General features: G+C 45.6%; 1 protein-coding gene across 2 annotated transcripts in view; it reads right to left on the reverse strand.

Moving 5' to 3' along the window:
- Positions 1-22,793, reverse strand: part of LOC126092593 (protein croquemort-like) — a 283,748-nt gene extending 260,955 nt beyond the window's left edge. The window contains exon 1 of one of the 2 annotated variants that reach the window (XM_049908286.1): positions 22,704-22,793. Coding sequence is in view for 1 of the 2 variants with exons in the window: in XM_049908285.1 (XP_049764242.1) it covers positions 11,999-12,034 (36 nt within the window). In the remaining variant the exon portion in view is untranslated. Of the gene's footprint in view, positions 1-11,998; positions 12,094-22,703 lie in introns of those variants that run through there. The other variant, XM_049908285.1, reaches the window with a different exon arrangement.
- Between the last annotated feature and the right edge of the window lie 4,823 nt (positions 22,794-27,616).

Genomic DNA, 27,616 nt, shown 5'->3' on the forward strand with positions numbered 1-27,616 from the left:
TCGTTGTGTTTGGTCGTAGCGGACGTCACATGGCACCCGTTAAAGTTCGTTGTTGATCCTTTCACTCTGGTTTTTTTTATTACGGAGAGCAGCCAGCTCTGATCGAACACGCAGAGCTACCGTGGCGGCTTAACCACGACATTATAGCTCTTCCACTTTCGTTTCAAGGTCAGCACACTGTTCTCCTGTTTTCATGCTTAATCTGTGTTCAGTTTTTGACGGGCTATCGACTTCGCCAGCTCACCAGCAAATCTGAGGGGGGGGGTGCCCTGGGAAGTTTCCTTTGTGAGTTTCATTTCGCATGGCCGATGTTTTCGGAATCCGTAATGGCAGAGGTCATTCTCTTTGAGACACTTCATTACCTTTGACCTCAGAGTATCTCCCAAGATTCAACAACAGTTGAATGTCAAGAATGCTGAATCACTTTTGCTACTCTTCTTGTAGGCTGGTGTGCTACTGTCTGGTGAACGATACGAAGTAGACATTCAGTATTGACGTCCATGTATAGCCAGCAGTACTGAACCCGGTTTATAACCTAAATGCCTTCGCTACCCTTCTGTCCAGCTTCTGTACAACCGGGAGGCCTACTCTGGACGGCAAGCGTGTAGCACGCGTGCGTGTCCAGGTGAAGGCGTAGGAAGCCCGCGCTCGTCCATCAGGGGGAATTACGACCGCCGCTCAGTCACACGGTGGAGATTTAGCGCGCGGCCGCAGCTGCAGCTGCAGGTGGCCCTAGCTGAGCCGCAGCTGGCGCGATCGCCGGGCTCAGATTTACTGCCCGGCGCGCGTGGGCGTGCCCGCCCTCCGCGACAAATCCGTCTCCACAGGGCGCCGCGCCTCCCACTCTGAATGACAGCAGCCGTTGCCGTTTCTTGCGAAATCTGACTTATTGAACGGTGTATTCAATTTTCGTTTAAAATGTACATGATGAGAAAGAATATATACAAAAAATGGTTCAAATGGCTCTGAGCACTATGGGACTTAACATCTATGGTCACCAGTCCCCTAGAACTTAGAACTACTTAAACCTAACTAACCTAAGGACAGCACACCACACCCAGCCATCACGAGGCAGAGAAAATCCCTGACCCCGCCGGGAATCTAACCCGGAAACCCGGGCCTGAGAAGCGAGAACGCTACCGCACGACCACGAGATGCGGGCAAAGAATATATACGAATGCATAGTTTCGCGGTGATATATAGCGACAAATTTTTCCCGGCCTTCCAACCGCGTCCAATGCTTAAAATCTACGACCTTTTGGCCGAGATTTCCTCGGCCATTGTCAATTGGTGACTAACAATTACTGACGCCGTCCTTACATCGCCGCGCTGTCTTCAGTGACGTCACTGGTGCTCGCTCCAGCGCCATATATGGTAATATTTTCATTGCGCACTCGCCACGCCCGCTTCAGCATTCCGATGGCCGGGTTCCGAGCTGTGCTTAACTGCAGGCCGCTGTCTTTATTGAGGGTGTTGCCAAATTTTTAACTCGATCGTTGCTTTTATAGCACTGTCCGAAAAAACAAGTAGTCCGCGCGGTAACAGAGGTCTCGTCAAATGCAATACGGTGTCCGTCTTCTACAGCATATTCCGCCATCGCTGATTTCTCAGACAGCATATTCCGCCATCGCTGATTTCTCAGGATACCGGGTTCCACATGGCGCTCTTCAATATTACTTACATTCTGTCCGATGTAGACATCACCATACCCACACTATTTTATACACTCCTGGCGTTCAGAATCCAACATGGTCTTGGTCGTTCACAGGCCTGATTAGCTGTCGAATTTTAGTCTGTACCCTAAAACCCGTATCGATTATATATATATATATATATATATAGTATAGAGAGAGAGAGAGAGAGAGAGAGAGAGAGAGAGAGAGAGAGAGAGAGAAACAATTTGATGGTTTAAATATCCCGCTATCTCTGTTAAAACTGTGAGAAAGAAAAAACTGCACATTCTTATAGCACAGAACTTTCCACCTCGCAATCAGCAGTAAGAGAAGACCTGTGCATAGTTGTTTAAAAAAGTTATAGCCTATGTACTTCCGAACTACAGTACGGTGTAAAACGTCCACGCAAATTCGTCAAGTAGTTTTCGAGAGTTTTTGTAATATCCTTCCGCTCTTCTATATTAATAATATATCTAAATATCCATTAGAGTATCGTGTAAAAATGTTAAGTAACTCTGTTAAGAACTTTTTCGAGATTTTTGGTATCACCGTTAAACAACGACATTTTGTGGTAGTACTGATTACCGTTACGTCAGACAAGTCGTCCTGTACTACGAAACCTGAGCGGATCGCTTGTTTTACTTCTAGAAGTACTGAAACTTCACCTGCTATCTTGTTTCAATTTTCAAGTCACATTGTCGATTAGGACGTATGAACATACTGCGATGTGAATAAATCACTAAACAAATACATAAAGAGGAATAAAAGATCGATGTCGACGTGGAACAATCTTAGTATGAAGTTCTCGGGTTTCGAGCAGGGTGATGTCGAAATTGCGCGACGTTTCGACGCGTGTCATTTCAATCGTCTTCGCCAAAATAATGAACCAACACAACAGACAATGATATCGTAGCGAACAACAAAGTGTTACAGAAGAGATTCAGAAATCATTTCCTTCGGTCAGCCGTCAGAGCGGTACTTTATTATACATGGGACTGATAGCCACTTGTTCCACATTTAGTGGCGGTACTGTCGTATAGTGGGTTTCGTAACCGCGTCCAGGGGGGGACACGACCACCGAGCGCCCATAAACCTCGTGGGACGCGAAGGACAGGCGGCGCGGCCTCAGTGCTGCTGACGCAACAGGCGGTCGCTGCGAGCAATGAAGAACGCCGCCCGTGAGTGCGAGTGAGCGAGGGGCCGAAGCGGACGACACTGAAAACGTACTGAGAGCGCCCAGCCACACGCCTTCCGTAGTCTTGCCTCTATCCACCCATCTGACAGTCTACCAATCTGTCTATATACTAAACCAGCCAGCTTACACAATGGCTTGTCATTAACGCTATATTTCACAAACGCCGTCCAAGTATGAGTGAACCGCATCAGCTGACAAACACGAACGTTTCCAATCCAGGAAATCACATTTAAGGCGTTTTGAAGAGAGATGAACATTTTCTCTGCCGCACAGTACCGATGATGATGATGATGATTACGGACGCAAAATACCAAGGTCATCAGGACCCTTACGAAGTGTCAGCATGCCTTCCCACTGACACGGGAGGACAGGGTGGCGCAGATTGTCCTCCGACAAGTGCAGTTACTTAAAATGCAGTCGAAATCCACCTATCAATTATAAAAAAAAAACGCCGTAATGACGCGCTGACCTGTGACACTGTACATTGATCAATAAAAATGCTTAACTGCCTTGGCAAGAAGTCCGTTCAGATCAATGTGTTCATCAAACAAAGTGTCCAAAACATGCAAGTCAGTCACTCAGTCAGTCAGTCAGTCAGTCAGTCAGTCTCTCTCTCTCTCTCTCTCTCTCTCTCTCTCTCTCTCTCTCTCTCTAAATGACTGCACCTGTTAACGTATAATAGATAATGTCGCACGCACCATATACAGATCGAAAAACGAACTTTTTAAATTAGTTTCCAATGTAGCGTGATTGCTAATGCAAGTTCCGGTATTTGTTAGGGCGACAAGTAAGCAATAAATTACTTCATTTGAATGTAACAACTGCGTTTGCATTTGATCGATTTTTTATATGAATTTGTCGGTCTGTCATGCTAAAGACAATTTCGCAGTCGATCACCTTTATGAAAACAGAAATAAAGATGCAGAAGGCTCTGTTTTCTTCTCCGCTGATGAAATCACAGCACCACGGACGACTTCGACTGACTGGATACTAGTACCAACTTTGTGGAGATGGTTGGATGACAAAGTGGTAACACAATGACAACACAGTGACTTGTACTGTGTAGTATTGCCTACCTGTGTGAAAACCAATATGTAGCGACTAATATCGCTGAAGTTAATAACAAAATGCTATCATTTCTAGATCGTTATCAAATAAGCTGTTCTAAATAAAAACAAAGAACGCACCTCTGTCTGCACCCCTCGGAAACAAAAACCAAACTCTATAAAGAGACATTTCGAAACTTTAGACATCACTGACTCCAGTGTTCGTAATTACCATCGGAGTATGTGCTTGCTTTTGGAAAAGATAATCAAAAAGAAAGTTACTAGTCTTAATAGGTTTGTTTATAAATAAATAAATAATCTGCTACCAGCCACGATTTTTCTTTATTTTACTATTCGCCAGTCAGTGCGAATAGTAAAATAAAGAAAAATCGTGACTGGTAGCAGAAGATTTATTTATTTATAAACAAACCTATTATATCTACAGTCGCAGGCTTTCAAAAACCATTTATAATGGATCAAATCAGATTACTAGTCATATATTGGCACATGATGGAAGTCAGCAAATTTGATGAACAGAATATGTTGTTTAGGTTGGCGAGTAATACTACTGGATACTGGGCTTATTTTATCGACGGTTCACTGGCTTCCTCCGTTAAGGGTTAGCCTCTCATGAGACACCTTAACGTGTCTATATATCATTGATGTAGCCGGATGTCAATCCGAATACCAGGCCATCACCCCTACGTAAAGATAGCAACACTAAATCACACAACACACTGTTCTATGCGCTTGTGTGCTACAAATGATTGGGTGTTACGTTCCTGATACTGCGGAGACAATTCAACTGTGAATACTCCCAATATGTATAGGGAACTCGCTAATAATTGTACTCCCACAGAACGGTGTGCCAATCTATTTGATGTCCACACTGCATGCGGATCTGATCCCTGCCATGCCTGGTAATTAAATCTAACTCCCGGATATTATGGTATTTAACAAATCATATGCAAGAAACCTTTTACGAAAAACACACAAAATACTATATAGCAATTGCCAGAGGATAAAGCGAGCTGAGTAAGTAAAATGGCAAATATCAAAGGACAACGCCATCCGACGTAAGTGATCGTGAGGCTACCATTATAATATGAAACTGAAAGAGTTCCATGATCGCAAATTCCATCAAATTCACCACAAGAAGACTTACACCTCGTATCACATCGCATTCGTAGGTTGTGCCAACTCGGAACCCATGTGTCACCTTCAGCGCAACCTTGGCATCGAGCTACGTTACACATCAGTGTGCCACCACGGCCCACGTTGTAAGTAGTGTGGAAGCCAAGTAAACGCTGCCGGCATAGGCTTCAGTGTCCTTGGCGAGTCCTTTTAGGTGCGTATTAGGCCGTGCCCTAAGGCATGTTCATGTGCCCGGCGTTTTGCCTCCTAGTGCTCGAGACAACATCGAACGCTGTAAAGACTCCGGCGTGTAAGAATTACTTTCAAGGGACATGGTTTCCTTGAGATAAATATGGCACTACGTCCTGACAGAACTGGAGCTTCTAGTGGGAAACAACCAGCTAAAGGGAAATTTCTATTCCAGTTAGTAAAAACAGTCACATATCGCATCAGCAGAATGCTAAGAGAACACAGTTATAACAGTTGATTAAACCCACAAGAAACTTGCGCAAATATTTGAATACATCTTGTCGCTGCAGGGGTTTGTAAAATCTCTTCCACATGCAGTCAAGTGTTTCGTTAACCGTCGTATGTAGAGGCTCTTAGTATCACCAAGGTTTTGTCCAAACACGTACGAGCAAGAAAATTTAATTGAGGGTACAAAAAGCAAAAAATGCTTTTTCTTTTTAATCATCAGTCTTCTTACTAGATGCATGCGGCCAGCCACGCTCTCCTGTGCCAACTTCATCTCAGAATAGCAGCCTCAGTCTTCCTCTACAGTTTTTACCATCTACAGCTCCTTCTAGTACCTTGGAAGTTATTACCTAGTGTCTTATCATCCTGTTCCTCCTCTTTGTCAGCGTTTTCCACAAATACCTTTCCTCTCTGATTCAGAGCACAACCTCCTCATTCCTTATCAGTCAACCTAATTTTCAACAGTCGTCTGTAGCTCCACATCTCAAATGTTTCGATTCTCTTCTGTCCGGTTCTTCCACAGTCCATGTTTCACTACCATAAAATACTCCTCCCTTCTCAGAAATTTCTTCCTCGAATTAGGGCCTATGTTTGGTACTAGTAGACTTATCTTTGACAGCAATTACCTTTTTGCTAGTGCCAGTCTGATTTTGATGTTCTCCTTGCTCCGTCCGCCACTGATTATTTTGCTGTCTAGGTAGCAGAATCCCTTAACTTCATCTGTTTCCTGACCATCAATCCGGATTTTACGTTACTCGCTGTTATTTCTGCTACTTCTCATTACTTTCGTCTTTCTTCGATTTTCTCTCAACCTATATTCTGTACTCTTAGACTGTTCATCACATTCAGCACATTCTCCACTCACTGAGGATAGCAATGTGTCATCAGCGTATCTTCTTATTGATATTCTTTCACCCTGATTTTTTTTATTTCTGTCATTGCTGCTTCGATATGTAGAATGAACAGTAGGGGGTGAAAGACTACATTCCTGTCTTACACACTTTTTAGTCCAAGCACTTCGTTCTTAGTCTTCCACTCATTATTCCCTCTTGGCTGTTTTATATTACCCGTCTTTCCCTACAGCTCACCCCTATTTTCCATCAAAATTTCGAACATCTTGCACCATTTTACACTGTCTAGCGCTTTCTGCAAGTCGACAAGATCCTATGAACATGTCTTTATTTTTCTTTAATCGCTAGCAAAGGAAAACCCAAGAATATTGCCCCAATTTAACTCTCGCGCCACTGCAAAAACAAGTGGTATAGATGTAAGTAAGTCGCGTCGAGAAACGGCTCAAATCGTTAAATGTGAACAACGCTCCAGACCTTCATTCAATCCCTACCAGATTCTACACGGAATATTCGGTTGTGTTAGACGTCTTAACAATAATATACCGAACATCCCTCCAACAATAACTGTGCTCAATGTTTACAAGAAAGCGCAGGTCACACCCACCTAAAAAAAAGGGGCAGCACAGGTGATACACAAAACCTGTCCACTACCCTTTACATTAATTTGTTATAGAAGCTCAGAATATATTCTGAACTCAAATGTAATAAGACATCTCTAACAGAGTAACTTCCTTCATGCCAGTCAGCATGGATTCAGAAAACATCGATCATGTGAAATACAAGTTGCATTTTTCTCACATGATATACTGAATGCTTTCGATCAAAGCAGGCTGGTAGTTGTAATGATTCTTGACTGCAGGAAGACATTTTTCCACAATCATACCTACGCTTATTATTGGAAGTACAATCGGATGGGTTATCAAGAGAAATTTGTGACGAGATTGAGGATTTCTCGATCGGTAGAACACGGCATGTAATCTTCGATGGAGAGTCATTGACAGGTGTAGATATAACTAAGTTTGCCCCAAGGAAATGTGTTGAATCTGGGCTTTCATGTTTATTACCACGTTGCGGACAATAATGATAGTAACCTCGGACTTTTCTCAGTTATCTGCAATGAAGCATTGCCGGAAAGAAGCTGAGCCATAAGTCAGATCTTGATAAAGTTTTAGTATGGCACAAAGACACGGATAACTTGCTTTAAGCGTACAGAAACGTAAACTACTTCACTTCGTAAAACGAAAAAAATAGTATCCTATGATTAAGATATCACTCACAGTTGGAAAGGTCAATTCATACAAATACCTGTGTTGATTTCTGTGCGGCTATGAAATGGAATGATCATATAGAACTGGTGGGAAACTGCGTTGGAAGAAAATTGGGGGAAAGGAATTAACCTGCTTACAAAAGACCTGGATTCAGGTTACCTTATCAACAAGGTTGAGGTTACGGATATGAAAGTAACTAGGATGATTGCAGGTACTAGTAGATGGGATCAATGGCAGGAGGGTGTCCACAATGAGGAAATCAAAGAAAAACTGGGAATGAATTCTATAGCTGTAGCAGTCAGGGCGAACAGGCTTAGATGGTGGGGTCATGTTACACGCATGGGAGAAGCAAGGTTACCCAAGAGACTCATGGATTCAGCAGTAGAGGGTAGGAGGAGTCGGGGCAGACCGAGGAGAAGGTACCTGGATTCGGTTAAAAATGATTTTGAAGTAATAGGTTTAACATCAGAAGAGGCACCAATGTTAGCACTGAATAGGGGATCATGGAGGAATTTTGTAAGGGGGCTATGCCCCAGACTGAACGTTGAAAGGCATAATCAGTCTTAAATTATGATGATGAAAAACGACCCGTGTGACCCATCCTAGAATTCTCAATGGAGAGAAGTCTTCTGAAGTAAGAGTGATTTCAGGTGTGCCGCAGGGGAGTGTCATAGGACCATTGCTATTCACAATATACATAAATGACCATGTGGATGACATCCGAAGTTCACTGAGGCTTTTTGCAGATGATGATGATGTAGTACATCGAGAGGTTTTAACAATGGAAAATTGTACTGAAATGCAGGAGGATCTGCAACGAATTGACGCATGGTGCAGGGAATGGCAATTTAATCTCTGTGTAGACAAGTGTAATGTGCTGCGAATTTATAGAAAGAAAGATCCTTTATCATTTAGCTACAATATAGCAGGTCAGAAAATGCAAGCAGTTAATTCCATAAATTATCTGGGAATGGGCATTAGGAGTGATTTCAAATTGAATGACCATATAAAATTAATCGTCGGTAAAGCAGACGCGAGAGATTCATTGGAAGAATCCTAAGGAAATTCAGTCCCAAAACAAAGGAAGTAGGTTACAGTACTCTTGTTCGCCCACTGCTTGAATACTGCTCACCGGTGTGGGATCTGTACCAGATAGGGTTGACAGAAGAGATAGATAAGATCCATCAGAGCAGCGCGCTTCGTTACAGGACCATTTAGTAGTCGCGAAGGCGTTACGGAGATGATAGATAAACTCCAGTGGAAGACTCTGCAAGAGAGACGCTCAGTAGCTCTGTACGGGCTTTTATTGAAGTTTCGAGAACATACCTTCACCGAGGAGTCAAGCAGTATATTGCTCCCTCCTACGTATATCTCGCGAAGAGACCATGAAGATAAAATCAGAGAGATTAGAGCCCACACAAAGGCTTACCGACAATCTTTCGTTCCACGAACAATACGAGACTGGAATGGAAGGGAGAACCGATACTCAAGGTACCCTTCGCCACACACCGTCAGGTGGCTTGCGGAGTATAGATGTAGCTGTAGAATACCGTTCAAGTCTGTTGAGCCAGTATCAAATATGAGAAACAGTGGATATTGAACCTGTAAAAAGAGATCAGCACGTGTGTCGTGGGATAGTTCCTTGGCCGGTGGGGGAGTGTCACGGAAATGCTGGAAAGAACTGGCACACATTGCAATATAGTGACAGTGTCACTTGAAAGCCTGCTTAGGAAGTTTGTAGGACCGACCTTAAGTGATGAATCGAAGAATGACTACAACCTCCTGAGCATCGCAACCACAGGGATAGCGGAGACAAGATCGCATTGATTACAACGTGCTTGCAGACACACATTAGAGCAATAATTCTTCTCACGCTCTACACGAGAATGGAACGGATAAAAGTCGTAATAACTGCTACAATGGGAAGTATTCTCTGCCATTCACTTTAGTGCTTTGCAGGGTATAGAAATAGATGAAGTCATCATGGGAACTACTAAAAAAAACATTGACACACTGCATAAGGACGCAAGTGTTGTCTCGCTACACTGATAAATCGGCAGTAGCTGACCGCCCGCCGGGACCAGGTAGCCACCAATTTCGTTTCTTCGACACTATCAGGCTGTAGTTGTTACCATGCCAGGATGTACAAAGACGCCATAGAAATTCAAATCAAAAAAAGAATTTAAACAGGAAACAAAAAGGATTGATACCAAAGAAGTTGCGGACCATAGCGATAAATAAACAAAGAACGCCAGCACTTCCGCCCTGCAAGCTCCATGACGCACACCGGGGCGTTACTCCGTGATGTTAGGTAACGGTGTGGTTACGTAATAAACCGATCGTTGAGGGGATATATATAAACAGTTCGGCTAACCGAAATTTTTTGGGTTTGGAACTACTCTTTATAGCTTTTGATGACGTCTTCACCATTAGGAGACGGAACATTGTTAACAAATACATCTTAGACCTCGACCTGAAGCCCAGCTAACGAAAATCACCAAGGGAGCATTGCCAATATCCTGGCATACATCTATTCGATTCGAATATCTGCTCGCAAAACACAGAGTCTAGCGAAAACGAGGTTTCTCACGTAGAAGACACATGCGGCACCTACACTGTAAATTTTACTATCTGAAGTTACAGAAGATAGCTGGAGTCGTTGAATACCGAACTAATACAAAAGTAAATGTGTTTCGGACCAGCTGGTTCGTTTCCAAGAAGTATGTGAACATTCTGTTGCCAAATAAGAAAACACGCTGAAGGAGATATTACGTTCTGAAAGCAGCCCTTGAAAATGTCGTTGTAGCCCTGATTGTCGATGGTGAGGAAAACGAAATATTGCAATTGAAACGGGATATTAAAAACAAAAATGTATATAACCTAGGAGTTACCGTCACGCAAAGCTTTTGAATAACCGTCTGTTAGTAGCCTAACAAGTAGCTGGTTACACAACAGCCCTTTCATGGTGCCTGGTTAACCTATTTCCCGGGAAAAATAAACTTCCCTTGTCACAAATTTCTGTCATCGGAACCTACCGATATTGAATGTCGGCTTCGTCCCGAAACGTGATGGTGAATCCTGTGGCGTCATACACACGCAAACACAAAAACAGCAAAAGAATAGCAGTATTTATTTTGCGCCTATGTTAGTGTTTGGAAGATAGTGTGTCACCAGAACCTGACAACGCAGCGATGGATTTAACTTTGGTCGGAAGATGACAGTTTCGTTGACATGTTACCCGAACCCAACTAATGTAAATAAACATTTCGATGTGGTGAGATACTGATGTGTAACGTTTCTCGAGATATGGGTTACGGTGAGAGGTGACAGCTGGGTTATGGGATGGCGAAGCTCTAATGAACGCTTCTGTTCACTTTTAGAACACACAGAAGAAACGTATGAAACAACATTCTTCCCCTTTCGTCTGATGCCGCGACTCTCTAAATTACACGAGGACTCAAAAACTATAGCACGTAATATGGCGTTAGCTACCAGTTTTGTGTTGCATTGATACGCCGATGTCCTTAGCTTGGCAGGGATGCGAGCCTTAAGAAACGACCAACGGCAGACGCCATTAACGCGAAAACATTAGCAAAAGAAAATTCAACAAACATGACATCAACGGAAATAGGGGGTTTCGAGCCCTAAATGCCCCTGTTCTTAAAGCTTTCGAGTATACAAAGCCTTAAATATATTAGACAACGGTGGTAAATTATGGGTTTTGATGAGTACAAATATAACCGGAATGCGTAACGTATACAAAAAAGATTGTCATGACATATTTTGGCAACATATATCAAGACTATCACGTTCCAACTTGACCTATATATGAGTGACTGCTAGAGTTCAGTCTGTCACCAAACCCTCATAAAAAACAACAGATACAGCTGTAGTATACGTCACAATATGAAGCATAATTCTCCCTGGTGGATCGCTGTCTCCAGTAGACCTATGCTGGTCTAGTGAACAACGTGATCTAAGGCACCACACACAAGAAATAAACGAGATATTAAAAAGAAAATGTACGATCGACATTTGCAAGAAAGAAACGAGGACTCACATACGTCTTAACACTTCAAAGACTGTACTGATGACCCCTGTTGGTCACGAGACCCAAGAATATTGCGTGTCAGGTGTATGAACACACTACTAGTTTAGTGGTAAAAGTAGACGCAGACTCCACTCTCAGAAATAACGCTTATGTTCGGCACTGGTAGCACATCACAATGCGAAAATAACCTCGCTCGGAAATATAATAGCAGCATAGCGCGTGGTGTAGCGACCACGGTCAGAGCGCGGGTGTGTGTGTGTGTGTGTGTGTGTGTGTGTGTGTGTGTGTGTGTGCTGGTAGACTCACCACGGAGGAACAGCAGAGTGCACGCCCTTCGCCCATGCTGCCTGCGCTGCCTATGCACACTGCACCGCACTGCACTGCGCTAGACTGCAGTGTACGCGCTGACGGCGTTCCCACTTGGACGCGGATGACGAGTTAGTCCCTACCCCTCCTTCTGAACCACACTGACTGACGGCGGTGGGGGGGGGGGGGGATCTCCAGGAAAATTGCGAGCAATTCTCGATAGCCGACACTCGTGTGGCGACTGGACGTGCTATGCTCCATTGAATTGATGTAGCCCTAGGTCAAGCTGTCACATTTTCGACATAACTATTCCCTCCAGTTGCACTAGGTACTGCCCACGAGGGACATATAGTACCACTTCGGTTCTGAATAAGAGACAGTAACCTTTTCGTTTAACTTCGATGTATTTCATTAATTATTTTACGATCCAGTGTATCTGCTATTCGATCGGATCTCCTAACTATGAAGGAGAATCAACAAAAATAAAAAAAATTAAAAAAAACTAAAGCGCAGGACTTGAAGTAGTTCCGTCGTGCACCTTAAACAGAATTAGAAATATTCGAGCGCCATTCTGAAAGTGTGAGCAGTTTACAAAGAATTAGCTAATCGGTAAACAAGGACAGTGAATAAATAAAAAATATAAAAGTTCGTAGGAACAGAATCCGTGAGCACATCAATGTGGTGACGTCGCTGCTTCTTTAAGTAGTGCTTACGTGTAACATAATCATCTTACTGTACGTGTCAAATTAAAATGGTTCAAATGGCTCTGAGCACTATGGGACTTAACTTCTAAGGTCATCAGTCCCCTAGAACTTAGAACTACTTAAACCTAACTAACCTAAGGACATCACACACATCCATGCCCGAGGCAGGATTCGAACCTGCGACCGTAGCGGCCGCGCGGTTCCAGACTGTAGCGCCTTTAACCGCGCGGCCACCACGGCCGGCGCACTGTACGTGTCCTTAGGGTGTGTACAGGTAATTAATTAAATTAATTGCTAGCGATAATAAACGTAATACTACCTTCCCACGAATGGAACGAGAAAAATAGCATTAATTCTGAAACTAGTACCGAAAGTATCCTCCGCCACTTATCCTTAGGTTACTTGCGGAGTATTATGTAGATGAACTAGTAACTGTGGGCGAAATAGTTACCTGCCGTTTTTTTCTTCCTTAAGACTGCTTGCTTAGTATGTGCAAGTTACCACTTGTTGGAATAAGTACAGTGATTACGGACAAGCTGCTTGCTTAGCTCGTGCTTCTGTTTTGAGCAGTAGAAGCAGCGAATGCAGTCCTGTGTGGACATTAATGATTTCTACTGAGAAGGCTACCGCACCAGGAACTTTCGAGCGTACAAATTCGGATCATCGGTTTAATCGTCTTCGTAGTAAGACAGTCGACACGTTTTCCAGCCAAACTTAAGACCACTTCTGTATCGAACCCCTCACCCACTCTCCACGAGCTGATCGATTTTGTCGAAACATTTGACAGCATAAGGCGGAAAACAAACTCGTATTAATACGCCGCCACAAACAGCTCCTTAGTAATCGCTCCTTTTGTGGTAGGACAGACAGTATATGTGGCGAGTACGTTCAGGTACGATCAGATCGCAGAAACAAATGCCTCAACTGCTAGACTTGCCGAATCACATGGTATTTTTAAAAGGAAAGGTAAAGAAATATAGAAAAAAATGGTTCAAATGGCTCTGAGCACTATGGGACTCAACTGCTGTGGTCATAAGTCCCCTAGAACTTAGAACTACTTAAACCTAACTAACCTAAGGACAGCACACAACACCCAGCCATCACGAGGCAGAGAAAATGCCTGACCCCGCCGGGAATCGAACCCGGGAACCCGGGCGTGGGAAGCAAGAACGCTGCCGCACGACCACGAGTATAGAAAAAAGTGATGAAAAAATACCTACACATCAGTGACTCTGAAGAGTTTTCAAATTTCTTTCAGCTTACGGTAGTCCGTATGTTCATTGGGCTATCAGTAGCTAAAAAGAAAGGAACAAGTAATCTCATCGCACTCTCTTCAAGCCTGGCGGTCTAGCGTAAAAACGCATTCACTTGAAACGGTTTGCAAGAACCACGCAAAAAGCAAATCTAGATTCAAGCTGGGGATTTGACTGTCGCTCCCCGGAAGGTGAGCTCATCGTTCGAAGTACTTCGCCATCCCGCCTGCTCGCCCGAAGTCAGTGCAGGGAACAGAACCCGCGTGCGTCACGGGGTGCAGGGTCCAGCGCCGCGTGTTCCGACAGCGGGTTCGGCTGTGCTACGTGTAGCGCGTGTCGTGTGTGCCGCTCTATACGACACGGGCCTCCTCGCCCACCTTACAAGGACGCCTGACCTGGAAACCAGCCTTCACTCAGCGTTTCGAAATATTAAGCGAATGGCATTTAACAGATTTACGTTAAACACGACAAAGCGCCGCAGTTGAAGCACGGAACAATGTCACTGTCTGAAGAGAAAAATAATTCTTCGCAATTGCGGAACACATCGGATTGTCGCACTTACTAAAATACTCTGCGCTATTACTCCGCGGTCGGAAGAATTCCTCTCCGGCACCCAACGTTTCGTCCCCACCTGTTTTCAAAACGTGAGACATCTCGTCTCTGCGCGAGAGCATACGGAAACAGAATTTCACATTAGTCAGATAGCGGGTAAAACTGTCTGTCGGACAGTCGAAGAAACTGCAGCCCTCCGTGGAGATGTCCTCCACAGATGGGGACGAAACATTGTGTTTCAGTAGGACATTGTACGGAATGTTTTAATAAGTGTGACATTTCCGACTGTAAAAGTTTAGATATTACAAACTGGATAGTGTCTCCTCTAGATATTCTTAAATCTGCTCTCTTTAAATCTGGATAAATCCAGTGTAATATGTTGAACAATGGAAACTACCGTGATAGTTTTTGTTTACAGGGTTAGTGCTAAACATCTAATGCTCATCACATCGTTTTAATATTTGAGGCTAAAGATATGAAGTGGTCTGAAATGTGATAAGGAAGGCAAATGGGAAAATTGAATGTTTCGGAAGGACTCAGGGAGTGTGCGATGCATCCAGCAGGCGTAAAACAGAAATCGCACTGCTAGGATAGCAACAACTCAGCGCAACCGATACGTAAGTGAAACAGACTGTAACACTTATATCGATCACAAGTAGGTTTATGTTATGTAACTGTGTATCTGCAGTTAAGGAGTGTTTATTCTTTGTTATTTAAAGTCCTTGAGATATGGCGAGAAACTCGGTAATGTCATTATGAAAAAAGCGAAAGGATATGTTAAAATGATAAATTACAATAATATGTGTATGTTCATAAAAAGGAAAAAGGTTACTGAAAGCTGGTTCATCCTTAGGGCACTTGTATTTGTAACACGTAAAAGCTGTAGGGAAGTTCTCCCGCAACGGAAGTGGAATGGCGCGATGTAAAAGGTGGTTTTGGCAGTCGAACTGAGCGTCTCCTTTGTGTGAACGGTACGCAGTATGTGGCTAGCCGTACCACGGTACACTTCGACGGTGCATGAGAGGGAATTGGAAGCCGCTTTACAAAGGATTTGCCTTGGATGAGGATCTGGCAATTATTTCGTACTCTCGGCATAAAGGACTGGCTCTAATATGTTGAAAATCCGACGCCAAGAAGAGATTTTATAGAGCATTCGAACATCAAGAGCCGTGAGTCAGTTGGCCGCCATGCCGCTTGCCACCAATCTTCGCCTCTGCTTCACTAACTTCATACGTTCGGGAATGTATATGGGCATGGACCAGTTAATTTGTGTGTTGCTTTAATAATAATCACATGATTATAAACCCGTGTCCGGAACCATATTTTTTAGCCTGACCATGAACCTATGCAGAGTCCTTACCTAAGTGTTACTAAAACTGAGTATCCTGATTTAAATGAACAATTATTTCATTCAAGTGGTTAAAAGTTATTTTTTGTCTAATATAAAAGGACTAAAAGTTAAAGTTAAAACCACAAAAGTGAAATTAGAGAGGCTTTTGGTAAAATATCCTTAGCTTATTTCAAAATATAGTTTTGTAGGAGTACAGTGAAAGATTGTGTAAATATTATTGTCTAGAATACCTGCTTCACAGGTGATAAAAAGGCAAATAAGCTCATTTTCAAACATAGTGTGGTTTTGATTTCTATCATGAATGGTTCCTTTCTTGAAGTTAATTAAGCCCAGTGTTGTATTTTCTTGTCTTACAAAGTAAATTACGAACTACTCGAAGTGGAGTGGATGATTAGCTTTTTGAATTAGTCTTTTCTACTGCAATAATAAGAAAGCGTTGACTAGTGAAACTGTACTAGTTTGTGTGTCCGCATCATATTCTGCATTTATTAGGAAGAAACTGAACTAGTACTGTTGCCAAGGAAAACGGATATTTGTAGAGGAGCTTAAACATTGTATTTGTGATATTATTCATCTTTATTTATTTTTGTCATGTCAGTTTAAGACAAAAGGCCCTCATGTACAAATTTAGTTCTGCACTTCATGCAGTAACATTTCAGTATCTGATTAAGTAATGCCTTTGAGTGTAGTTGTCATTAGTATGAGCTTGGTGCAAATCTATTCCCCATAATTTACTGGTGTGTGCGCTGTGTCAGTTTGTATCTTGATTACTATTCAAAGGGAAATCTCAACGAAACTAACTTCGATAACCAATATTCAATTTTCTTAAACATATATTTCCAAATTAATGTGCCTAATTGGGTTGGCGACCGTTCATTTTTTATTAATTTATGATTTTGCTACTTTCATTTACTTCCAAGGTTAAAGTCCATTTGGTTTATCTGTTAATTTCACGAAATTCAAAATTATAGTCCGATAACTTTTTCCATTAGACAGACGCGCTGTCAAATCTTCGAAATCCTCTCAGAGGGTAACATTAGCGTGTTACAGGCAGGATCGTGTTGTAGGACATGTTAAGGGCATTTGAGGTGCAGTCTCTGGACGACGCGCGTCACTGTTCTCCAAAAACACTGTTGGCTGTAGCTGGAGAACAGGTATTAAAAAACTAACGTGGAACTGCCTCCATCCCATACAAAGGCCGTGAGCAAAAAATGGGATGAGGGCACGCATAGGTATTCTCCCGTCGTACCCCTAACGACTGCAGTGCATGTATCCACTGATACAGAAACCGCTAGCTGACAAAAGCAGTAAGTGTAGGAAAGAATTTTGCAAGACTTTAAAACCATTCTGAAAGCTGCCTCGCGCGGGATTAGCCGAGCGGTCTAAGGCGTTACAGTCATGGACTGTGCGGCTGGTCCCGGCGGAGGTTCGAGTCCTCCCTCGGGCATGTGTGTGTGTGTGTGTTTGTCCTTAGGATAATTTTTGTTAAGTAGTGTGTAAGCTTAGGGACTGATGACCTTGGCAGTTAAGTCCCATAAGACTTCACACACATTTGAACATTTTTGAACATTTGAAAGCTGCCTCCACTTCAGTAGTGTCTCCGCCCATTTACCTGACTTCGAGAATACATTTCCGGATTCGAGGCGCAGCGCACTACTGAACTCGATAACGTGTCCTCTGCTCAATAGCTGCCGGGAGGCCAGGAACAAAGATAGGATAGGGAGAAAGACGAAGTGACGCGTGCAGAACGCAGAACGTATTTCTTATCGAGGGGAAACGCCATCTGCACTGCTAACACACTTTGGCAGCAGCCGAGGAACATTTATTTGTGCCGGAGATACATCTCGTGCGTCACTCTGATAAGGAACTGGACCGTCAGCAGAATCGCGTCTCTCAAGGACGTTTGAGTGAAAGACGTAGAATTCCGCGAGTTCAGATATAATACCACGGCGCTCGTGTTTATCACTCCCATACGTGAAACAACATAATAAAACAGGTCGCGGATTCGTTCCCCAGCAGTGCTACAGGTAGAGTGTAAAGAGCGCCACTTGTAAACGGAGAGGTGAAGCGCAGGCCGCAGTGCGGTCCCCCGACGCCTGCACCGGCTCGCAATGTCCCCTGGGCTCGTCTGTGCAGCCGGCATCTCCCGTGGGCGCGATGGGAGCCAAGGACGAGGCCACGAGCAAAAGTCGCACGCCGACCGGTTCCCGTAGTCAGAATATTACTCTCGGCGACAGAAAAAACCAACAGCGGTAGTAGATACGTATAACATCTGCAAATCCATTGCCGAATGGTCTCCTGTGCGAGATCGTAAGCAACGGAGCGCGGACCGCGTCACAATTTTCCACACGCAGACTCGATTGCTACAGAAGCGATACGTGACAGAAAAGCTGCTGGGAGTGACCGACAGCTGGACGTTCGGATTCGTAATCTGACTCCCACTGAGCCAACAAGCGCCACTAGTGGAACATCGCATGAAGCATGCTCGTGCAAACTCACATGCAAGGCGTATTATAAAGAACATTACGCAACATCTAAAATCCGCAACTCCGCCTTTGTTAATTGAGTGCACTATCGATTTACAAATCGAAATAAATGTAGTAACGATCGTTTTGGAGCGCTGTAGATGACCCGGTAGCAGGGGCTCATGTTACCCTCCACCGTTAAGTTGTTGCCGGCCGGAGTGGCCGAGCGGTTAAAGGCGCTACAGTCTGGAGCTGCACGACCGCTACGGTCGCAGGTTGGAATCCTGCCTCGGGCATGGGTGTGTGTGATGTCCTTAGGTTAGTTAGGTTTAAGTAGTTCTAAGTTCTAGGGGACTTATGACCACAGCAGTTGAGTCCCATAGTGCTCAGAGCCATTTGAACCATTTGAGCCACCGTTAAGTTGGTTCAAAAAATGGTTCAAATGGCTCTGAGCATCCGTCATCCGTGTTTTGTGCACCGTGTCAACTAGTGTCAGTGATGTTTTCTCGTCCAGCGTGAACGGCTCCGTGTTTTTTGTTTTTTAATGTCTACATTGTTTTGCCCGCCGTTTTGTTTGTATTCTCTGTGCCCCCTCTATGTATTACTTATTGTAACCTCAAGGCTGAAGAGCGGCGTACTCAGCTACTAACAGCCCGCCTTGTGTAAGCTGATAAAAATCACAATAAAGAAAAAAAAAAGAAAAGCTCTGAGCACTATGCGACTTAACTGCGGAGGTCATCAGTCCCCTAGAACTTAGAACTAGTTAAACCTAACTAACCTAAGGACATCACACACACACATGCCCGAGGCAGGATTCCAACCTGCGACCGTAGTGCTCACGCGGTTCCGGACTGTAGCGCCTAGAACCGCTCGGCCATCCCGGTCGGCCCACCGTTAAGTCTCGGCAGTGCACAGTTATGTATGTACGAGTTAGCTGCGTGGTATCAGTGCAATAAGAAGGATCGACGTAGAAGGGCGACACAATGGCAGTGTAGTGTCGGCAGAATAGCCAACACTGTGTTGCAAGAGGAGGCCGAAATGCACGCGTCAACTCACGCAGGTGGCGCTAGGTCTGAAACAGGATACGTAATGAATGCTATAAAGAAAAGTACGTAGCTGCTGGGATACTTAACTTTAATCCATCATTTGTATACAGCATTCTGGATGATACAAGTGAGACTCTCTCTAGAAATGGTTAATGGCGCCTTGCTATGTCGTAGCCATGGACTTAGCTGAAGGCTATTCTAACTGTCTCTCGGCAAATGAGAGAAAGGCTTCGTCAGTGTAGTCGCTAGCAAAGTCGTCCGTACAACTGGGGCGAGTGCTAGTAAGTCTCTCAAGACCTGCCGTGTGGTGGCGCTCGGTCTGCGATCACTGACAGTGGCGACACGCGGGTCCGACATGTACTAATGGACCGCGGCCGATTTAAAGCTACCACCTAGCAAGTGTGGTGTCTGGCGGTGAGACCACAGGCAGAAAGACGATGCCGCGTCTGGGAGCGCCCATGACCACACCGGGAGTAAAGTTCCCCAACTAGCTGTTGCAGCGACGCGGGCTGTGCAGTGTGACTACAGAGAACGATGCGCCACTCGCAGCCGTCTAGCCCGCGAACAGGGATCGTAAAGACGTTCTGACGCCGGAAATGGCAACGAGTGTCAATCATTTTCAAACGAGACAGGAACTACTACTATCAGTGAACACAGGTCCATCTGAACCAGTTTCTGAGCGAACATTTCGAAGCGAACTCCACTTAACTGCACACTTTGCAGGAGGCTGTTGCTCACAACTCTACGTCTTCGGTCGGAAAAATAACACAGAAATTGGACACTAGCTAACTTAAGGCGTATGCGGTGTTTTCTTCTAGGTGTCGCTGTCAATAGTTAAAAAAAAATTTTGTTTCTGTGTCTCTTGAAAAGAATGGTTCGTTAAGACAGGCTTCTAGCATGTGTTTTGTTTGTTTACTACGCTTTTGCAGCTCATGATTTTTACAAAGTTCTGAAAATATAAGTGAGTGGTACCAGTAGGAACAAGAAAGGCTTTCCCGTTGGACGTCTGAAGATTCCTTGCCAGTGGATGGTGGGCATCTTTTTCCTCCCAAAGAAAGGATAATTTCGAAGAGTTATTAAATATTTGTACGGTTTTTTTACTACGTTTCCGTTAGACAAGTACGAATAATACTGTTCTAAAACATCGTTTGGTTGTATGTTTCATTCTAGTTAATGGATCAATGCAGAGAAAATGGTCCACATGTTTCTTTGGTTGAGGTGACGTTGCTATGCATAATGTGTGCGAAAGATAGGCACCATGAATATTTGGATTTACAGTGTTATACAACTACACAGATTTTTGGGAAAGTCTGGATGGTTACAAACCATCATGGTTTGTTTGCTACCCCTGAGTCACACAGACGCTAGTAAGACTGTTTTACGGTATCACTTGCACGTATGTTTCTTTACACTTAAGACATCGAATGAGAGAAAACTGTGCAAATGATTCGTGGGCAGAGGCGACGTTGTTTATGTATGCGCAGAAGATGGCATCCTGACTAGTTGAATTCGAAACGACATACAAGACCACAGTTTTTTATACTTTTGGTAAGTTGGAGGCAGTTCTGCGAAGCTTAAAGGAAGTCTTTGGGGCGATGAGATGAAAAGAAGAAAATCACAGTATCCAGTGTGTGGGTGACAGCTGAAATGATCGTTGCTGGTTGGAGATTCGCTCTCTTTCTTCTCTCTGCCACCTTTATAAAGAATCAAATACACTAAAACTCGACACACACACATGCACTGTCGAAGAAAGGATGCACACACACACACACACACACACACACACACACACACACACAAACTCGGCCGGCCGGAGTGGCGGAGCGGTTCTAGGCGCTACAGTCTGGAACTGCGCGACCGCTACGGTCGCAGGTTCGAATCCTGCCTCGGGCATGGGTGTGTGTGATGTCCTTAGGTCAGTTTAAGTAGTTCTCAGTTCTAGGGGACTGACTGTAAGTAGGATGTTAAGGTTTTATGTTGGTAACGCCATGTAGCGCTCTATATGAAAATCACTGACTGTGCTGTGTGCAGTCTGTGGCTGGTTTGCATTGTTGTAGCAGATTGCAACAATACAAACCAGCCACAGACTGCACACAGCAGTCAGTGATTTTCATATAGAGCGCTACATGGCGTTACTAACATAACAACCTAAACAGCCTACTTACATGATGACCTCAGGAGTCAAGTCCCATAGTGCTCAGAGCCATTTGAACCATTTGAGCCACCCACACGCCCACACACACACACACACACATACACACACACACACACACACACACACACACACACACACACACACACAAGCACACGCAGACACACACGCTCGCAAAGAAAGGATGGTTCCAGACAGTTGTCTAGAGTAGTACGGCTTGCTTACCGCCCTTCATCAGGTACACACCGATAACACTGTTTTATAATGTCAGCTGTTCGTATGTTTCACTGCAGTTAACCTTCATGCGCTCGCGCTAGAAGTATTCACGTGTTCGGACGTATTTGAACTTGTCCTGAGAAGCAGAGAGCTGCGACTTGGACGAACTTTGAGCAGTACCTGTCGGAAAAAGGTGCAGCTAGAGAATACGTGTGCCTCCCCCGCGTCGTTACCATTGTGGAGTAAGTATGTGTGGTGTCACCGCCAGACACCGCACTTGCTAGGTGGTAGCTTTTAAATCGGCCGCGGTCCGCTAGTATACGACGGACCCGCGTGTCGCCACTGTCAGTGATGGCAGACCGAGCGCCGCCACACGGCAGGTCTAGTGAGACGTACGAGCACTCGCCCCAGTTGTACAGCCGACGTTGCTAGCCATGGTTCACTGAGAATTACGCTCTCAGTTGCCGAGGTGATAGCATAGCCTTCAGCTACATTTGCTACGACCTAGCAAGGCGCCGTATTCAATTGCTATAATACTTCTGTATCCTCAAGAGCAATGTTCTACAAATGTGGATTAAAGTTAAGTATTCCAGAAGCTACGTACTTTTCTTTATAGCATTCATTACGTATCCTGTTTCAGACCTCACGCCAGCCCGCGAGAGCTTATAGTGTGCATTTCGGTCTCCTCCAACAAAACAGTGTTGGTACGTCTACCGACACTTCAGTATGACGCGAAATTGCCAAAAGGCGGTCACTTCACCGCCCGCGCAAGCGCGTGAAGGTTAATAGACCGACAGAGGAAGGATAGTGTACCTGATTCGATGGCTGAGATGAGTGTGACAGTTGGAATTTTCGGATTCGCAGCTACGTACGACTCGACAGCTTTCTTCTAACATCGGCTATTTAGGGAAAGAAGCAGCTGCCAGCATCCAGTACGCGGCCCCGGGCGCCGGCGGCTGGACTCACCTGCTGGAGGAGCTGCGGTGTCCGTCGCGGCGCGCTGCGTCGGTCGCCAGACTGAGCGCCGGCCGCGGCTGGCGCTGCCGCGGCGCGCCCCCCACCGCCGCTCGCCGGGCTATCAGCTGCTCGCGGTCCGCTCATTCACGGACTGATGGTGAGCGAGGCCCGCGCCCGACACGCCGGCCCTTACGTAAGCCGCGGCCGCCGCCGCAGCCACCGCCACCGCCACCGGACAGCGCCGGCTCGATATTCCGACCCCGGGACCTGCGCTGCCGGGAGCCGTCCCCGCAACGTCCGATACAGTGGGCCGCGAAATAGGAGACGGAACTCAGGTCTGACGGCACAGACACGGGGGCAGCCTCACCGCGCCAGGCTGCAGTTCCGCGGCTAAGCCGCCAGACGGGGTGCACCAGGGCCAGTGCGGGAGGAACTTGGCCCACACCGCCTGCGCTGCAGCCTTCCTCCAATGGAGAATCTATTCGGTGGAAAGGACAGGCAAGTACGAGTGCCACTGGTGCTCTGAGGGTTCCGTCCAAAATAATGTACTTACAGGGTGACAAATACGGAACTATGAAAAAAAACCATGCACACACTTTATTCAACGTGAAACGTCACTACAGATATTCCGATTTAGGTTATGAAATGTCCAATACCCTTGCCACCTTTGCCGATCATGTGGCGCAGACGAATAGCGAAATTCTCCATGACCCACTGACGTGTCAGAACATCGGTGGTGTCGATGACCTCTTGAATCGCTGTTTCCAGCTCAGCAGCCCTTTTGCCGATATTGCTGTACACCATGTCTCTAATATAGCCCCACAGAAGGAGTCGTATCTGTTCAGATCCGGTCCGCAGCTCGTGGTCGTGCGGTAGCGTTCTCGCTTCCCACGCCCGGGGTCCTGGGTTCGATTCCCGGCGAGGTCAGGGATTTTCTCTGCCTCGTGATGACTGGGTGTTGTGTGCTGTTCTTAGGTTAGTTAGGTTTAAGTAGTTCTAAGTTCTAGGGGACTGATGACCATAGCTGTTAACTCCCATAGTGCTCAGAGCCATTTGAACCATTTGAATCAGATCCGGAGAACGTCGCGGCCAATCGAGGCCCGTTCTAGAATTTTCTGGGAACCTCAGACCCAGAATGCTGTCACAAAAGTGCTCTTCCGGGACATCAGACACTCTCCTGCTTCTATGGAGTCGAGCTCTAACCTGCATGAACCACATCTTATCTAAATCGGGATCACTTTCGATAATGGGGATAAAATCATGTCCCAAATGCTCCACGTACCATTCGGTAGTCACCGTTTCGCAAAGGAATATTGCACCAATTATTCTGTGACTGGAAATTGCACACCATACCGGTTGAGGATCGAGAGACTTCTCGATTGCGAAATGTGGATTCTAAGTTCCTCAAATGAGCCAGTTCTCCTCATTGATGAACCCATCCAAATGAAAGTGGGCTTCGTCGCTAAATTAAACCGTGCAGTGAATATTAGTAATGGGGCAAGGCAGGTTGTGGCTCATTATGTTGGCGCTGGTTGCCTAAATCAGGGGCAGGTATGCACTCAGGGGCAAAACTCCTTTGATTCACAGGCACTTAACATATTATTCTCCTTTGACTGACAGGTACTTAACCTATTGTTCTGTTAAGTGGTTTTCCATGTCACTCCCATTTCCTCAAACTATTGTACCGCCTTTGATACCAAACCAAGTAATTACTTATGTCCTCCCACCATTACCTGGTATACTTTTCGAATTTCACATGCTTTTCAACGCCATTTCTGCGTATTCTTCTTTGTCACCCACCCCCTTAAACTATTGTACTGCATTTTACATAAAATTTATGCAAATTAAATTAGTGTTCTGCACTTAACCTGCTGTTCTGCTCCATGTCACGCACTCACACACACACACACACACCCTCCCCTTAAGTATTTTAACGCTAACACCATATTGCTATAAAAAATTTATCCACATTAATTAAATCGGTATTCTTCACATGTCTGGGGTAGCTTTTCTTAATTTGCAGAATCTTATTGGCTGGTGAAATCGATGCAATATAGTTTAAACAAAAGATCGCTAGTAGAAAACACATCTGGCCACCTGAGGCCCGAAGCCAATGCTGCAGTCCAGGCGCGTCGGCGGCCCCCGCGATGCGCTGACACGGCCGTCAGCTGCCCAGCGACGCACAGCACTCCGTTCTGGACCCACGAGCATGAGGCGGCAGCATCCCTTTCATACTTGACACCCAAGAAATTCCTGTCGAAATACCTGTTCACCTAGGCACCGTTGCTGGTGCGATGACGCATAGCTCAGGTGCGGGTCCAGTGTCGAGAGATGTTCTACTGCTTCCCAGAATAGCAAAGGGTGCATTGTTCCTAGCAATCATAACGCGGCAGCGCGTGTCGCTGAATTCACCCGTCAAACTGCTGTTGCTGCCGGTGTGGGAGCACTGTCTGCCCTTTTTTTCAGCAGACGAGACTTTCAGCGGCAAAAAAACTACACTCCTGGAAATGGAAAAAAGAACACATTGACACCGGTGTGTCAGACCCACCATACTTGCTCCGGACACTGCGAGAGGGCTGTACAAGCAATGATCACACGCACGGCACAGCGGACACACCAGGAACCGTGGTGTTGGCCGTCGAATGGCGCTAGCTGCGCAGCATTTGTGCACCGCCGCCGTCAGTGTCAGCCAGTTTGCCGTGGCATACGGAGCTCCATCGCAGTCTTTAACACTGGTAGCATGCCGCGACAGCGTGGACGTGAACCGTATGTGCAGTTGACGGACTTTGAGCGAGGGCGTATAGTGGGCATGCGGGAGGCCGGGTGGACGTACCGCCGAATTGCTCAACACGTGGGGCGTGAGGTCTCCACAGTACATCGATGTTGTCGCCAGTGGTCGGCGGAAGGTGCACGTGCCCGTCGACCTGGGACCGGACCGCAGCGACGCACGGATGCACGCCAAGACCGTAGGATCCTACGCAGTGCCGTAGGGGACCGCACCGCCACTTCCCAGCAAATTAGGGACACTGTTGCTCCTGGGGTATCGGCGAGGACCATTCGCAACCGTCTCCGTGAAGCTGGGCTACGGTCCCGCACACCGTTAGGCCGTCTTCCGCTCACGCCCCAACATCGTGCAGCCCGCCTCCAGTGGTGTCGCGACAGGCGTGAATGGAGGGACGAATGGAGACGTGTCGTCTTCAGCGATGAGAGTCGCTTCTGCCTTGGTGCCAATGATGGTCGTATGCGTGTTTGGCGCCGTGCAGGTGAGCGCCACAATCAGGACTGCATACGACCGAGGCACACAGGGCCAACACCCGGCATCATGGTGTGGGGAGCGATCTCCTACACTGGCCGTACACCACTGGTGATCGTCGAGGGGACACTGAATAGTGCACGGTACATCCAAACCGTCATCGAACCCATCGTTCTACCATTCCTAGACCGGCAAGGGAACTTGCTGTTCCAACAGGACAGTGCACGTCCGCATGTATCCCGTGCCACCCAACGTGCTCTAGAAGGTGTAAGTCAACTACCCTGGCCAGCAAGATCTCCGGATCTGTCCCCCATTGAGCATGTTTGGGACTGGATGAAGCGTCGTCTCACGCGGTCTGCACGTCCAGCACGAACGCTGGTGCAACTGAGGCGCCAGGTGGAAATGGCATGGCAAGCCGTTCCACAGGACTACATCCAGCATCTCTACGATCGTCTCCATGGGAGAATAGCAGCCTGCATTGCTGCGAAAGGTGGATATACACTGTACTAGTGCCGACATTGTGCATGCTCTGTTGCCTGTGTCTATGTGCCTGTGGTTCTGTCAGTGTGATCATGTGATGTATCTGACCCCAGGAATGTGTCAATAAGGTTTCCCCTTCCTGGGACAATGAATTCACGGTGTTCTTATTTCAATTTCCAGGAGTGTATTTTCTGCACATCGGCATATTGCACTGGCAGTTAAATCCCGCGAAAGTTGTCTACAGATCACCAAATACATACAAGACTCACAAGAATATTGGGAGCCAGGAACATATTTACCAGTGTAACTACAATTAAATACTACGATTGCTGCTGCAGTCTGACACCGATCGATGTACAGGTAATGTCACCTCTTGACAGCTGTGGTTCTGGAACGAATCTCAGTATCTACAGCACACATAATTTTACTCGTAAAAATCTCTCTCATACCCTCACAGTTATCAATGTGCTGAATCTATACAACCCCTACGATAGGACACACACTGATTTTCTCTGATCATGCCACTACATCAGCCACAGTAACATTGCACTGCAACATATACACATTTCAGACAAACAGTGCAGTTACCTTTTATATCTGTAAACCGCCTGAAAAAATTATGGCATGCCTACACTCACACCGGCTATATATCTCGATTCTCCTCAGTCATAGGCAATTATCTGACAAAGTCTTCAAATCAGCGCTTCTGGAAGGTGCTGCATCCTGCCAAGATTCTCTCAAACAACTGTTATGAAGGGCAGGCGTCCGGCACTATGTGTGATAATGAATACCGCACATTCGGACGTAATGCTTGGAAAGACATCACCAACGTGGGTGGTGCAATGTAACAGACATCACTATCGATAGAACAACACGAAAAATGCGAGGGTACGCTTAGGGGTGCCAATAACGATCTCACTACCATATTGAGACTCCTATATTCCAGCACAAAGGATGTATTGTGAATGAATGAGTATGACTGGCTATTACGCAATTTACCCACCGAATTACTGATGCCACTGGTGTGGAATCACCGTCCACCTTTTTTTTTCTGCAGATGAGACTTTCAGCGGCAAAAAACTATTTTACACACATCGCCATATTCCACAATTAAACCTTGCGAAATGCCCTACATATCGTCAAACACGGAAATACTCTTACTCAATTACACTGCTCTCCAACTGAGGAC

The sequence above is a fragment of the Schistocerca cancellata genome, chromosome 7 (assembly GCF_023864275.1).
Source record: "Schistocerca cancellata isolate TAMUIC-IGC-003103 chromosome 7, iqSchCanc2.1, whole genome shotgun sequence".
Classification (NCBI taxonomy): Eukaryota; Metazoa; Arthropoda; class Insecta; order Orthoptera; family Acrididae; genus Schistocerca; species Schistocerca cancellata.